This window comes from Lissotriton vulgaris, chromosome 11, assembly GCF_964263255.1.
Source record: "Lissotriton vulgaris chromosome 11, aLisVul1.2, whole genome shotgun sequence".
NCBI lineage: Eukaryota > Metazoa > Chordata > Amphibia > Caudata > Salamandridae > Lissotriton > Lissotriton vulgaris.
This window is the reverse complement of record NC_141699.1, coordinates 277,982,353-277,999,586: the sequence shown is the minus strand read 5'-3', so window position 1 is coordinate 277,999,586 and position 17,234 is coordinate 277,982,353. Positions and strand designations below refer to the sequence as shown.

The 17,234-nt window shown below is 41.7% G+C and overlaps 1 protein-coding gene across 1 annotated transcript in view; it reads left to right on the top strand.

Annotated features, from left to right (window-relative positions):
- Positions 1-17,234, top strand: part of RASAL1 (RAS protein activator like 1) — an 871,242-nt gene that overhangs the window by 838,399 nt on the left and 15,609 nt on the right. The window contains exon 20 of the mRNA XM_086943242.1: positions 1,891-1,970. Within this exon, the coding sequence (XP_086799368.1) occupies positions 1,891-1,970 (80 nt within the window). The remainder of the gene's footprint in view (positions 1-1,890; positions 1,971-17,234) is intronic.

Below are 17,234 nucleotides of genomic sequence, written 5' to 3'. Positions count from 1 at the left end.
ATAGCTATTCCTCCAAAGGCTCTTACTCCAGTGGGCTGTCAGAGATATTTGGTTATGACAGTGATGGAGTAGTCACTGCAATATCCAGCCCATGGCCCGCATGCATCTAAGTCGGGCGGGCAGACCATTATGTTGGTGGTATGTGTATTGAGTTGCAAAGGAGGACACATACTGCCAACATATACATTAGATCCTGTGTTTCCTTCTACAAAACCATCTTCGCATTCAGACCCCTAGGCACCAAGCCCAGCTCTGCAGTGCCACCTTCTATCCACAAGACTATCTCCATAGTGGGAGTAGATGGTGAAGGCAAATCATGGTACCTGATGGCAAGAACAACAGCTTAGCAGTGTGACGTGTGCCACGTTACTATGCCCAATTCTAATCTAAAGACAATGGCATTATAACTACTATCTACCAGCTAGCTGAAAGACCATTCCCCACTGTCACCTGGTCAAATGCACCTTTTTCCCAATGGTGTGACCTGCCAGCCACTAGACTCATCGGTTTTCTGTTGATGCTAGCCACAATATAATTTCACAACCAATCTATCACACAAGTCACAAACTATGCCTGCAAAGACTTAGAATCAGATGCATGAAAAGAGTGGTTGAAGAAAGTGGTCACAAACTGCACACAGACGTTTTGCAACCAGTCCTGAATTTTCCAGTGCAACCTGTACCCTAAGATGTCTCATCGCAAAATCTCAAGTGACTCATTGGTAAGAAAATGACCTACCTAATGAATATTAATTAGCCAGGTCACTATTTGTGACCCACTCTGTGATTGGCCTGCAAGGAACAGCAGACTACCAACCCTCTGTTTGCATACCCAACTGGGAAATATATCCTTAAAGGAATCGATGCTGTATTAAAAAAGTTTCCGATTTTGAAAAGCATTAGAGGGAGTAGGCAGTGATCCCAGGAATGACCGGCCACAACCTCTTAAACTGCCAACAGCATCTAGTAATTAGAAAAATACTTGTTGCAGTCACAAACCTTCTTATTTTGCGAGTCATGTCGTTTACAATGGCAAAATGGCTTTGTACATCTGACCCTAAATTGAAACTCTCACATATACAATAACCAACTAACCCAAAATGGTCACAAACCATGAAAACCCGAGGGGACAATTATCATAATAATACCAATCTAGTATATACATTGTTGCAGTGTTTGTCATGGGGCAGACTGAACATCCACTTGTGTTTTGGTCTGGATTAGACAAAGAAGATCTAGTTTGTTCATCCTACCCATTAGCCAATAAAAATAATCCCCTTCATATTTTCCATAACCCGCTCTATGAACTGGATTATTGATTACAAATTATAGATCTGTACCAGGGTGCACGAAGTATGACCCTCCCAAAAAATGTACTAACATCTTGGAAGCTGATATATTTGCAATTAGTGCTCTGAAGTAACCAGAAGGTGGCATACCAGCCCCTGTAATAACTAAATAAATAGGACCTTGCCTGAGACTAGATCATGGTAATAGTGTGACCTGCTTGACTTAATAACATCTACTTCACATGGAGTCCAATGGGATTGTTGTAGGATTCTGCTCATGGTCTCCCTGGAATGTTTGAAATAGGACTTCCTCGACTCTTGTCTTTCTGAAATGTTCCATCCTTGTTTAGCCACAACACTGTAAGACTAAGCCGATGGTCTTGCCTGTCCATCGTCTGTTGTTTCTCTCTCTCTGCCCGGCTGGAGCTCTCTGGACTGGATATCGGATGGGATGATGGTTAGTTTTCATCACTGTGCTCATTAATATGGGGGTGTGCAAGGAACTTTGTAGGGGTATTTTTCCTCCACCAAGATCATCTTCACCTTACACGCACAATCTCTTCTAGACTTTGAAGTTTAACATTTTATTTTTTTCCCTTTAGGAAAAAGTACATCGAGTTTTCTGACCCTGGGACGCCGACCGAAACGGAGGCTACGGAGCAAAGCAACAGCCACTGGCAGGGTATGAGCTCTTTACTATTAGTTAAATATTCTTTAAATTATACCCAAATGGACAGGCCAATGGGAAAATCTACTAATGTGCTAAAAGGCTAGAACTTCAAAATCCACAAGGAGGCTCTAGCTTTGTGGGTACTAGAAGATCTAACTAAAATCTAGCTGTCCTCTGTTTTCATGTGTGTGGTTAGGGTGTGGGGGAGAATATGATACATTTAATTTGTATCTAATAACCCAAAACCCAACATCATCGTAGGCTTGATCCTGCAGAAGAGGACATTACATATCCTGCTGCCCTGTGTATTCACAGCACTACTTCACACCAATCACTGCGACTTGAACTTTCCTACCAATGCAGTATCGGATCACTTATACCTACCTACACAGTCTTGATTATGGGTGACTCTTACATCCAGTGGTAATTCCCAAATGCATCCAGTCCTCAAAGAACATGACACTTAAGCAGGTTTGGTGGACATTTACAAGGCAAGATCCTCTGAGATAGCCCACATCATCCAGCAGGCAACAGCTTGCATTTCTGAGACATTAAACAGCACAAAGTGGCCTTGGAAAAAGTGCATACTGTGCTATTCAAAAACAGGCCAATAAGAGTTCCAGAAGCGGCTTTGAACCAGTCCACCAGCACAAATAGTCTACACAGTAAATCCAGTTCTGGAGATGAAGGATAATGTACATTGAACAAATGAACACGCGTGCACAATATATATCACCCCCCACATCCCAGACTTCAATCCCCTGGTCCACATAGTCCTGGTGTATCAATCTGCTTGTTTCTGAATTATGTAACCCTAGAGGTGAAAGGTTCTGAACTGCTGTGACAGTCCCCTGAGTCATTCATTCATAAATATGGAAAGCTGTGAGGCTGTGCCAATTCCACAAACTATCTGTACACGACTGTCGTACCAAATTAATTAATATTACATTTAATACATTACAATGAATACATTATATACAAATAAAGAATCAAACAATTTAAGCATGTGTTTGCTGTATAATTGTTTTTGTATTTTTGTGTATTGTTTTGAAGTTCAAATCATAGAATTGCTTAACCCGGGGGTCCCCAGCGTCCAATATGACTCAATGGGGGTCCCCAGCTTACAGTAATCATTCAGTGGGAGCCCACATAAGTGAAAAGGCTCTTTAGCACTCTGCTAAAAACATAAATGTTCCAAAGTATGATCTTTTCACTGTTTAATACGGGAAACAGCCTTTAGAACGATGATTTTACCTTGTTGTGCCTTTACCAAGCATTTTTTGTGCGCATGTTGTGACAGCGAATATGTATTTAAAACGCATGCCAATACCACGCTTTCAAGCTAAGTTGGGGAGGGTGGGGGTTCTCCCCCCACAAATACATTGTTTTTAAATCTAAAAACAATGCGTGGTATTGGCATGCGTTTTAAATACATATTCGTGGTAAAAACATACGCGTAAACAAATGTGTGTCAAAGGCATGCGAAGTAATTGCATGTGTTGTACCGTCGTACAACCATATGATCCTCCTCTGTGATTGCTTATCTGGATTACCAGGGCTTTTTCTTTCTTTTGAAATTGAGTAATTATCTCACCGACTGTCACATCTGTACGGCTGATAAATACTCTCTTAGCATGGCCGCTGGAACCAGGGACTTTCAATTTTGTTTTGCTGGTGTTTAACACCTGCCAGAACACCTGTCCCTTTTTTGTTTATCCATGCTTCGAATGACTGAAAATGCTCACTTAGATGTGTCCCATGTAATTGAAAAAGAAACTGTGCAGAAGGTTTAAATATAGAATCCAAATTTATTTATTTATTTATTTAGAAAGTTTTATATAGCGCGGACAAGATCCTTGCGGATATCAGAGCGCTTTACAAGAGAAGTACCTGGGGGACCATAGACAGACAGGTGGAACAATAGGTCACATAGTATGAGACAGCATTCGATGTCCAGTGCCCTCCTCCGCCGTGTAGCGGGGGACCTCTTCCAGCCCTTCGAAGTCGTCGAGCTGTCGGGACTAGGCTCCTGGAATTTCAGCTGTCCCTGTGATGTGCAATTAATAACAGTACTGAAAGGTTGAGTGAGAGAGTTCGGGCGGGGAGGTGTAGTGGAACAATAGGTCGCAAAGTATGAGACAGCATTCGATGTCCAGTGCCCTCCTCCGCCGTGTAGCGGGGGACCTCTTCCAGCCCTCCGAAGTCGTCGAATACCTTGTTCTTTTCCCAAACTAGATAAACAAGCATTAGCAAAGCTGATTGATCACGCCACTCCCACCTTGTGGCTTCCCAATGTTAGTTGCCAATGCTCAGCAGCATCAGCAAAATGAAACAGAAAAATGAAAGGAAACAAGTTAAAGAAAAAAGGCATTACCAGTCCCACAATGTATTCACATGCATGTGTCGACATGCACGCACACATATGCAGCATGATGCTGCAGCAGCCATTTTTGTTTTACTTTTAAATCACCATTGCAAGACAGTGAACGCACAGCTTGTAGTTGTAAGGTAAAAAAAATAAAATTGCCTAGTAATTAATTTTCTACAAAGGAGCATCTTAGCAGCAATTTGCAGTTACTGGCCCCGCCCAAGCAAAATAGAACAGGCTGGTTCAACTGGATTACGCACCTCAGAGGTGCAGACAACATTGCACTACAGAACTCACCCTGGAGACCAGTAACCAGAGGGATGTGGAAGTCACTCAACACATACCTAGACTTTTACGAACCCCCATGAAACCAATTCTTCTCGGTGACACCCCCGCTGACCCCCTTTACGTGCAGTAAAAAGAACATAACTGAGCTCAATCACTATGGCCCTGCGGATCGGTTGGACTGACTTGTCTCCCTATCTCGCCACAAGCAAGCCAGTGATCTGGCAGCTTGGTCAGGCGATTATAAGTCTCACAAATAAAGAGCGTTTCTTTCACCCCTTTCTCACCTGCTTTTTTCTTTCACCTTCTTTCATGTTCTCACTAAGCCACGTCAGGTGGGGTTAGCCATTCATATGTTTCGAAGTGACTGTAAAGACTGTTGTACAAACTACGAATGGCTAACCTTGTGACAGAATTGCTAATGTCTTAGATTATAAAAAAAAATCAATAAAATACTTTGAAATAAAAAATAAAAAAAATGGAACAGGAAAGGAGGGACGGGGTGGGTAAGCAACAGAGATTAGGGGAGCAACAGAACGATGCTAAATGACACAGCAGTGAGCAGTGATAGACAGGAAAGAAAAGGAAGAGTGGCAGGATTTTTATAAAAAAGAAAGAAAGCAGATCAGGACTGGGATTGGTGGGGACAGCAGAGGATGACCGGGTAGGAAGATATACAGAGCACACAGTGAGTGCGATTGAGACCTACAACACTTATTTCCTTCCTTTCCCACTGCCATGCCACAGTGGGACTATACCATGATCCTCACATTTCTGAGGTGCACTCCCTTTGAGCCTCTTCACTGCTGTTCTTTGCGGCTTCTTACACTCAAGTTAGTGTCCTCATTGCCCTAACACGGCCTGGCCAATGAGTGATCTGCAGGCTCTGTACGTCAATCTGCCCTACACCACTTCTTTCTAGACAAACTGGCTTTGTGGACGACCGTATCCTTCTTGCCAAAAGTTGTGGCGCAGTTCCACATCAGACAAACCATCACCATGCCTGCTTTACCTTTCTAAGGAGAAGGAGAGGCTCCATTGTTTGGACCCCAAAAGAACTTTTACATCAATTGTACCAGAGAACAACGAGTGGGCACTCAGCTCTTTCAGAGGCGCGCCGGAGTAACAAAAGGCAAGGCCGTGCAGAAAAGACCATCTCCCACTGGATCATATTCTTCATTAAGATCAGCTATGCATTGCCCAGAAAGCAGGTCCAGAAGGACTGCAAGCTCATTCCACCAGGACCAAAGCTATTACCACTGCATTGGCACGTGGAATTCCTGTCCTGGACATCTGCCAATAAGCTGCATGGGCATCTCTCCATATATTTACAAAGCACTAATGTTTGGACAGCCAGGTTTGCCAAGAGGGGCATTTCACCCACTCAGTTGTACAGGACCTTGGCAGTGGCGGCCGCCACTAACAAAGGGTGGTAGGCGGGTGGAGGGGTAGGGTGGGGGAAACGCGCAGAGGGACGTATTAATAATAATTTTTTAAAACGTACCTGAAGCTGCCAGCCGCCTCCAGTGTCGGGTTGCTCCTGCTGTCCTCTTCCTGGTCCCAGCAGCCCCTGGGACAGACTCCCTTCCAATTCCCACACTGCAGGGCTGAGCTGAGAGGGCAGGAAAGAGGCTCCGCTCAGGTCATGGACTGTGGGGTTTCCCCAGTCGGCTGCTGAATGCAGTCGAGCTGGAGAAACCTAAGTTCACATGTGTAGTTTGGTCAGCCTGAGAAGGCCAACCGAACGCACATGCGTACTTACGGAGTGCACAAGCACTCCTCTGCCCCCTCCAATGCCCTGCCACTCCCTGCACAAGGTGGCTCAGAGTCGGCAAACGAAAAATAAAACAATGCTAGAACATCGTTTCATTTTTCGTTTGCTAGCTCTATGCCAGGCAGTGGAACGACGCTCCTCCTCCATGGTGGAGGAGCCGCCGCTGCTTTCTGGTTTGAGAACATTCACACACCCACCTACAAATAGGTACCGCTTTTGTATCTATTCAAAAAGCGTGGAATCTGCGGTTAGAACACTTTATCAGAAGAACAAGTTACGTACCTTTTGGTGACGCTCTTTCTGGTAGAGACTTTGCCTAACGTCAGATTCTTCACCAACCCTCTCATCCTCCACATTCTGTGTAATGGACTCTATTCTGTAATAAGATGCCAGGTATAGGAATCCGCACACTGGTACCAAATCATTTGATATTGGGGCATTGCATCTGGGGTCGTAGACCGCCTCAAAAGCAACTGATGTCAGCATACATGTATGGCGCCTGTACAAGCCCCAAATATAATTTTTTGCAGGGCTCCACAAGTAATGTCAGTAAATAAATAAATAAATACAACGATTTACCTTGCGCTCGCTGCATCGCCAACTCGGCGATGCAGCGAGCCTAAGGTAAATAGTTTTATTTATTTATTTATCTACTTTAGTCATGGACGTCGTTTGTCCAACTCCACTACCCCTCCACCCTGCCCCTCCCCTGCCCCGCCTCAAGGTCCGCAGCACTCCCACTGCGAGCTGCCACTGGACCTAGATCAAGAGAGAGACTCTGAAAAGAGAGAATGAAGAAGGAAAAGAAACTTAAGATTTCAATAAAGAGACTGGAAGTACAATGTGGTGGAAGAAAGCATGCAGTGGAATCAAGTCTAGGTATCCTCAGTATCACCAGAAAACCAAGCATTGGTATTCTAAAAATAAACCTTTAGCCCCTGCACTTTTTTATTTCAATAAACTAAGCATTTCATTCCGTCACAAAACCAGAAATAAAAGCTTAACATCTTTTATGATTGTTTTTCAATTGGGCAATTTTAACTTGGTAGGATAAGTGCTGCACGTCGGTAGGTAATGATCCTCAGGTGTTTTTCGTGATGAATGCTGTTCATGAAATTATTCTACTGATCTGAAACATTTCTGTTTTACAATTATGAGGCTGTGTTTTAAACTGTGAAGAAAAATTCATAGGCAAGCTGTAACCAATCATTGTTTCACAGCACCCGAAGCTCAAGACTTGTGTTAACAGTCTTGTCCTTAATGTTTCATTCTCTTTTTTTGTATCAAATATCTTTTCATTTAACTGTACAAAATACAAATAAATATTAATCACAAAGCTCAATAATATTTTCAATTGTAGAAGGTATAAAAACGTGAACGATTTATAAGACAATTGCAGATTGGGAAATTGTTTACTTCTTTAGCCTTTTATATTTGACTATTTAACTAATTTCCTTGAGGCTTACCTCAGATTATTGATTATCAATATAGGAGCCAATTCTGAGAAGTAGTACTATAGAATTACGTTTTTAGGCACTCCTACATGCCTTTGTGAGTATTTGTGAAACATCCACTTCACTATTTGTAAGTGTGCAAAGAGGGTACATTCCTCTCTATTTGTACAAATTGCAAAACAAAATATATATATATATATATATATATATTCACTGAAAAAACCATAGGTTTCACACCAGTTATAGTTAGGAATTAGCATTTAAAAAACCTATTAAATTCACTGAAAAAACCATAGGTTTGACCCCAGTTATAGTTAGCTGGAAATTTTACTGATATAAAACCATTGAAATTCACACGTTATAGTTAGTCGGACTCACTATAACTTGCGCGTGCAATGCACTGCTGATGACATCACATATTACATCACTCATGACATGGTCAGTGACATCACTCATGACACCATCCTTGTGACATAGTGACAGACCTCCTTTCACTATAATGTAACCCTTGAGACACATATTCAAAAATAGAAACTGAAATTTTTTTAAAAAATGGAGATACCTATATCAGTTACAACAAGTAATTCAGTAATTCCACCATCTATATACACATCCACTCATACATATACTCACTCATCATATGAAGTGATACACCTATACATCCTGTTACACACCGACAATCATTGAAAAGTTACTCACACACATACTCACACGTGCAAATAAACTATTGAACATCCATTTATTTGAATATAGAGTTATACACACACTTCCACCTTACTTCTATTGAAAATTACACATATTTATTCTCTTAAACAATCACTTATAGAAACACATACTTATTTAAACAGGAACTCTTTCAATCTCTTACTCTCACATATACTCACTTATATACATCAATATTCACATATACTAGATTAAAACATATGTCGTTACTGATAAAGACACTAGTGAGACAGTCATTCACTCACTAACAAACACATATACACACTCATCCGCCCATACAGTCCTGCACATATGCTGTCTTCAAAACACATAGAAACAGAGAGTCAGTCACTCATGCATCTATGTGCTAAGTAATACCCCCACCAAACCATATAGACACTCATACTGATACTAAGAGAAACATCTAATAACCCATATACATACGCATGTAGCTACTTACCAACACATGTAGCCACTTATACACAAAGTGAAACACTAATATATATATTTAAATATTTAAACATTACTCACTAATATTTACTTTTTCAGAAAGGCACATATTCACTGGATGGTGTCATCAGTGATGTCATGAGTGATGTCACTGACCATGTCATGAGTGATGTAATATGTGATGTCATCAGCAGTGCATTGCACGCGCAAGTTATAGTGAGTCCGACTAACTATAACGTGTGAATTTCAATGGTTTTATATCAGTAAAATTTCCAGCTAACTATAACTGGGGTCAAACCTATGGTTTTTTCAGTGAATTTAATAGGTTTTTTAAATGCTAATTCCTAACTATAACTGGTGTGAAACCTATGGTTTTTTCAGTGAATTTCATAGGTTTTTTAAATGCTAATTCCTTTCTATATCGAGTTTGTATCCTTTTTTTTTTTACAATTTGCTGTTTTTTTGTAAGTATTCTTTTTTTTATATATTTTTTTCTTTTGCGCTCTTGGTGCGCGCTCCGGGAAGCTTTCAGCTAAGCGCTCCCGTAAGCTTTCCGGTGAGCTTAGCAGAAAGCGCACCCGGAGCGCTATTGTCGTTCGTGAAAAAAAATATGAATGAAAAGTTAATAATAATGCAAAACTTTTCGTACTATACAAATAAAATCAGTTTTTTTTAATAAGGAAAATGATTATGCATTTCTGTAAAAGTTTGATGACATCACTTCGGCGCGCAACGTAAGTGCCCTCGGAAGCGCCTACGCTCGCGCCTCGTAAACGCACGCAGAAGCGCCTACGGTCGCGTCATATGTGCGCCCCGGAAGCGCCTTAGATCGCGCCGCGTAAACGCACCCGGAAGCGCCTACGATCGCGCCACGTTTGCGCCCCGGAAGCGCCTCCGTTCGCGCCGCGTAAACGCACCGGAAGTGCTCCGAAGCGCGCAGCGTAAGCGCGTCGGGTCATGTGACCCTAAAATAACACTTTTCATTGGTTGCTAACAGTTTTTTTTACAAAGAATGAAATCCCCACCCATTTCCTTCACTATTGCTTTGTACTTGGAGAGAGCAAGAGCTGTTCTGTGTACTATCTTCATCTCCTACTTTCCTGATCTACAGCAATGGCTGCAAGAGAGTCATCCAGCAGTGATTCAGATGCATTTGTAGATGAGGACCCTCCTACGCAGAAGAAAAAAATCCATTTCATCTGGAAATTTTATAACATCCCTGAAGGTGAAAAAAAAGTCAACGCTCCAAAAGTAACCTGCAAAATATGTGGTAGTACTTTATCCAGAGGCAATCCTCTGAAAAAATATAGTTTTGGAAATGCCAATTTAATCAGGCATGTCAAAAGAAGACACCCAAACAACTTTGCGAGGGAGAGTGTCAGAGACCTGGCACGGAAATTACCCACAGATGGCGGCAGCACCTCCACTGGTGGAGCAACACCTTCGGGACCATCCCGTAGAAGAATGGTCCCTAACATACAGCCAGAGTTTGCAGGCATCAAATTTCTGTGCACGGAGTGTAACGAACTGCTCTGCTATGGGGAGCAGAGTGTTGAACTTATTGCCCTAAAGAAACAGCAACACCGCTGCCCTGACAGTCCCTAAATTTTCACATTTTTTTGCTCCTGTTGAGCCGTTTTTGAATCCCTGTTTTTTGTTTTTCCCTTGACAAAAATCCAAAAAAATTATAAAATTGTTTTAAAAAGCCAAAAAAAGTTCAAAAAGTTCAAAAAACACAAAAAAATATAAAACAACAAAAAGAAGAAAAAAAAAGTTCTTTTCAGAACTACCTCTAATTTATAAAAAAATGCATTTTTTTGTGAAAAAAATCTGTCATTTTTTATCTCCTTAGTACGCTCCTCAGTAAGCTCCCCGGTACGCGTACCGGGTGCGCCCCCCGCGGAAATCGAAAAAAAATAATTTTTTTTTGAGGCCCCGCGGGGCCCTTTAATGGCCCCCACATCAAAACTAGGGGGTCGGAGGGGGTGTACTCTTCCCCCTTATTGTCATTTCCCCCTTTCTTTTAGCCACCTCTTGTGTCTCGATTTTACCGAGACACAAGATGGCGGCCGCTCCAGACTGTTTAGAATGTTTACAGACAACTGAGATCCAATCAGCTTCCTGCGCGCAAGTCGCGTGTCGCGCCTGGAGCGCTCACCGGTGCGCGTACAGGAGCGCTGCTCTAGATATATATATTTTTTTGAACCTAAATTACTCAAAATCCACTGGAGCACATATCTTGAGACATAGCAAAGGCACATCGGGCTACCAGTCCCTACAATTTTGCCAAGTTTGGTGGAAATCCATTCAGCCGTTCGAGCTAAAAGTGAAATCGACCGCCCTATGGAAATTAACATGGGGAAAACGCGTTTTGGGACCCCCCTTTTATCTCGGCCCCCGCTTGACGAATCCCCCCCAAACTTTCAGGGAAGGACCGGACCGCCATGAGACCATTTTCCTGAAAATTTCAGGCAGATTCGTCAACCGGCGCCAAAGTTATTCAAAATAGAATGTTGAGATTTAACATTGAAAATTATCCTAACTATAACTACCTACTGGCGACCGCCAGTAGGTAATATATATATATATATATATATATATATATATATATATATATATATCCGTTAATATTTCTGTAACAATCCCATTTTAGATGTTTTGGCACCAATTCATAAGGCATATAAGAGTACGTGAAAGAGGACTATTTTGTGTGCTCCAAAATGGCTCAGTGATTGGGCCCCATACTTTTTTAAATGTTGCTGTTAACCATCACAGTGGATCATCAAACTCCTGGCGTGATAAACTGCATATTCCTCAACCAATCCCATAAGGAAGTGGAATGTTCAATATCTTTCCACCATTGTCCTCTGTCTGGCCACCTTAGCAGTGGAAGGTTCTATATCCTTGTGCTGGTGTCATCTCTCCATCCAGACTTACACATGCTTAATCCTTTTATATATCAAGTTATGTTAATTTGTTATTTCCTCAGGAGAAGTTAAAGTGTTGCAGGTGAGTGATCTTTTTGACTCTTGTCTGTATGCCATAATTTTGTGATCCTACAGTGTTTTGCTGTAAGCTGCATCTCCAATGCAACCTCGTGCTTGCAACCCAAATGTAAACTCTGACCCCAGTGCATTGTTGTTATTGTAGTCCTGCTGTAAATCCCACCGCAGTGCATCCTAGTACTTGTATCCTTAAGGTGATTCCTGCCTTATTTTCCATGGTACATGTAGTCCTGTCAAGCCACAAACCTCCCCAATGCATCTTTGTGAATATAGTCCTTCTGTAAGTGCATCTTGCTATTTACTGTCCTGGTGTATGCTTCCATACCTAGCCACCCTGTTACTTGCATTCCTGGCTTCAATCCACCCCTTGCAGTCTAGTATTTATAGCACTGAACAGGTATCCACCTAGCCCTCATTGGTTCATTTAGTTCTTCCTTGACGCCCTCCCCAGTGCATTTTGTCTTCTGACATTCCAGTACCAGGAAGACGTCTCATTTGGCTGGATTGAGTTCAATGGGGAGAATTCTTTAAAGGAGTCGTGGTGCATCGAGAAACACTGTCTTCCAAATTCAAAACAACCTTAGGAGCATGCTAGGGGCCCCACAAGTAAGGTGTTGTAAATGAATCTAGGACCCTAGTGTAATTTTTCTGATTCCACTAAGTTCCGAGAATCACCAATGATTTCTTGGAAAAACCTGCCTTCAGCAGCTAGAGACTTCCCCCTGCTTGAATATTAAGTTCTCCAAGAACCCCTGGCGTTTTCCAAGAAATTAGCCTTTGAGTGACGTTATTAAGTCCAAACATGCGTCAAACTCGGCACCTTCAAAGTATAAATATGCTCAGGTTTGCCCAGTCAGGTGGTTTGGAGCAGATCGACTATCTACTTGCCCAACGTCTTGCAGCAGCAAGTGCCCAAGGAAGCCGACCCTCCAACGGACGCACTGAGAGGGACGCTGTCTTTTTTCTTGCCGAGAAATCCAGCTCCAGTGTTCATGGAATACTTGGGTTCGCATCTAAAAGGTATAAATTCAATTTTAAGAAATCACAAATTGCCCACCTCAATGTCCTATTTCTAGGATATGAGTTATCAAGTGAAGGCAAAAGCCTGGCAGCAAACTTTCTAGAGAAGTGTGCGCTGCTCCAAACTCCAAAAATGCTGAAAAACTTGCAGTCTATTCTAGGTTTCCTAAATTTTGGAAGAACTTATGTTCTAAATTACGCAGAAAGGGTTAGACCTCTCTACGAACTAATCAAACCTGATTTTAAGCCAACAAATTGGACTCAAAAACACACAGAAATTCTGAGTTCAGTCCAAACAGACATGTTAACAAAAACACAGCTACAGACACGCAAAAATGTGCGCAATCTTGTGATCCGAATCATCCCAGGGAGTTGCGGATTCACGTACCTGACCTTTAATGAAGGAGAAACGGTACCAATAGCATACAAATCACACTTGTACACACAAGCTGAAATGAAGTTCACTTCTACTGAAAAAATTCTGACAGCGGTTCAAACTGCAGTAGCAAAAGAGAGAGCTCTCAGGCTGGGTAAACGCATAATGATCGTTACACCTGTACCTGCCTTAGAGGCAGTGACGAAAGCAAGCATCCCAAATGCTAAAGCTCTACATCAGAGATGGATACAATGGGTTAACTCTCTTGCTGCGACAGACGTTTAATACGTTTTTCACCCCAGCTTGAAAACACAAGAAGTTCTCCAATACGAACACGAATGTCCTCTGTCGACCGAAATTCTGCCTCTTGAACATTACGGCTGTATAATATATACAGACAGATCAGCACAGCCCATAATTGGGGGTAAACAAGCCTATAGTGCTGCATGCGCGATTGTTAAAGGTCGCTGTCGCGAAGGCAAATTCAGACCTATGGTCACTAAAACTCAATCACTCGGAGACTGTACAGCTCAGCGAGCTGAACTACAGGCTTTAAATATGGCGCTTGAAAATACCGATCGCGAATTCCCCACACTCATAGTGTGCGATTCGTATTTCTGCGTTGAATCTTACAGCAAACATTTGCAGAACTGGGTTAAAAACGGGTTCAAAAATTCAAAAGGTGGCACAATCAAGCATAAACCGCTTTGGGAACAAGTAGTTCTTTTACAGAAAGAACTACAAAAGACTCACGTGATACATACACTGAGTTATCAGCGTGATGGCGTTCACATTGCAGGGAATTCATTGGCCGCGAAGGCAGCTGTGCAAACGGCTTCCGTAGTTACAATAGCTCGCTCAAAAAGAGTAATAGATGGTGAAATGCTATTAGCAGGAAAAGCCTCAATGGATGCCAATCATGCAGCGTTACCTCTAAACTATCCACTCACTTATACATACATAATTGATGCAAACTCCATTCCTTTTGCTCGAATCCCTGAGTGGGGGGCAGAGTAATTCCAAACAGGAATCGGAGAGATTACTTGGTTCAAGAAGAACATATGGGAGATGGTCTGATACATCAAGGGATCTTGAAATCTCTTATAGAGTTAGCAGAGATATAGTGGTGGTCAGAAATGGGCATCAGAGTTTACGAATTTGGAATAAACTGTGATACCGGTTACAGCTATCATAGCTTTGACAGCCACCAGATACCTGACTACAGTGTAGCCAGCCCAGTTCAGATATCACTGTTAGACAGCTTTCGGCTATCTACACGCAGACGTCCCTACAGACAGATGCGATCCCACAACTACTAGCACAAGATTTATTTGGTTATGGCCCCAGCGCTCGGCTGACGCCAGAACTGTTATAAAGGATTTGCGAGTCTTTATCTGCACATACGCAATCGGCACGATACATTCTGATCAGGGTCCTGCGTTAAGCTCTCGAGCTTACAAGGAGGCCATGGTTAGCTTGGGCGTTGCATTGCGGTATTCTAGTCCCTTCCATCCTGAGGGTAATGCGGTAGTGGAAAGAAAAAATCGTGACATAAAGCAATCGATAACAGCTAAGGTATTAGGCGCGGGTGATGCGTGGGTCAAACATTTAATAAGGGTCCAACGTAGTCTTAACAATCTGCCAAGAAATTCTCTGGGGGGAATCACTCCTTATGAATTACTGTTTGGTACTGGAATGATAATCGAAGATCTTTATTGTCAAACTTCAGTGGTGGAACAAAAACCCTTTGATGTCAAAGATCATTTGGCTGTTTTACAGGACTTAAATGAAAAAAGAAGAAATCTGAGTAACACAACACAAAAGCCAACAGCCACTAAAGAAAAACCACCTGTCCCAACAAGACCTGTCTGGATTCCAAAGATTGGGTATCTAGTCAGGGAAAAGATAGCGGTGAAGAAGGAATTTGGGCCTTCTTACAGAAAAGCAGTACCTGTTTTAGCAATCCAAGGAACAAGATCAATAGTACTACCGCCCCTTGATGGTAAAGAGGAGAACCGAGTCGTGTCCATCGACCTGGTAAAACCACAACATGTGGCCAATAATAAGTAGTAGGCCCAGTGGACTCCCAAGATGTAGCAGAAGACCAAATCTTGCTACTATCCAAGAGGTACAGACTGAAAGACTTATCACGTTTGATAAACCTGCAGTAAGAAAAGAAGGACTATGTGACAAAGCCATGGAACTCGTGCCTCTTGAGACCCAAATAGCAGTTTGTCATGAAACACTTGTCTACAATGATGTAGCCTCTGATTACACCAATATGACAAAGGAAGATGCAATTCCAGCAATTGATAGAACTGCTTCTGGCTATTTTATCAACTTTGATACATTTTCTTAGGATCCCAGTGAACCTGAAGAAACGCCAGTAAATAAAACTCTCAAAGAAAAAATAACAGAACTCTTTCATCAACTTGAGAAAATATATCTGGTTTCACCATGGATTGAATTTTGGATTGGTTTGGGTGTATTTTTTCTCCTGCTATGGCTGATTTTAGTTTTAAGCTTGGGACAAATGATAGATGGAAAATACAGTACAATGGACACAGCAAGTCAGAAAATCAACGTGCTCCTAAAACCTCACAAATCATCCCAATGTGAAAAAAGAGACCTGTCATCAGTAAACATCACAGCCTTTCCTATACCAGGTGGTATAGCATGGGATAGAACTGATTATGACATCTATGGCCCGGTGGAGCTGCTGAAAATTCTACACCAGTTTAAGGTTTCTTTAAGTAACTTTGTATCACCCAGCACATTTTCTGATGATTGGGACTTTGAGACTATTAACAATATGATGTCATATTTAGAAATGTCTGCAAAATTTACAGAACATGACTATTTAGAAGGGTCATCAGATTATGAACAAATGTATTGTTTTAACCACTATGGTCACCATTATTTGTATAAATCTGCAAGTCCTAGGAATGTTTTTACATACAATCAATGGGAACATTGTCCCACGCCTCCAAAAGGCAGCTCAAAAACATTTCATGAAAAGTTTTCGTACTTCTCAGGGTTTAATGTTACAAATCCAGAAACATTTTATTTCAAAAATGTAAATAAGACAGGAATGAAAACAATGTTGACCAACACTAAACAAATGTATTCTGCAAACTTTTATCCTCAGCTGTCTGCATTAGGTTACGACTTTTGGAAAGACAACATTGAGACAAAAACGTTTTGGGGCACGAAAGACTGGCAGGTACAAGGTTTAGAAGCCTTGTTCAGAGCCAGCATTATACCAGAACAAATAATTTTTTTAAATGACACTGTTCAACAGACTTCTTGTCTTCGCCTGGCTAGGATAAAAGAATTAAATAAACCGTCTATACCTAAACCCTCTTCTGAGAGTGAAGATACTACAGAAAAGGAGGTAGACATACCATATATTTTAACACAAAACAGAACTGATCCTGATTGGAAAAAATGGTTAATCTGGCCCACAGACAGCAATAACTGTCATGATAGTACCCTGAACAAAACACAGGGGTTAAAACTGAACAGGCCAGATCCAAGATACTCCCAGAGACAACATCCAGGGATAGTAACAACATACAGTTTAGGAAAACTATGCCTAGATTGGCTAAAGACATCCACACTTGCGGAAATCAAACAACACTTATCTTTACTTAAAGAAAGCAATGATTTGCAAGATTTCTTAATGAAGCCTCGCAAACCACGGCAAAAACATTTCATATACGCCGGTATATACGCTGCGTATAACGAAGCTTGGAAAATCAACGCAAATGGAAACTGCAGAAAGAATACGAGAAATTGATCGTATTAATTTAGAGAAAGCGCTCTCTGTAGTGGACAATGGG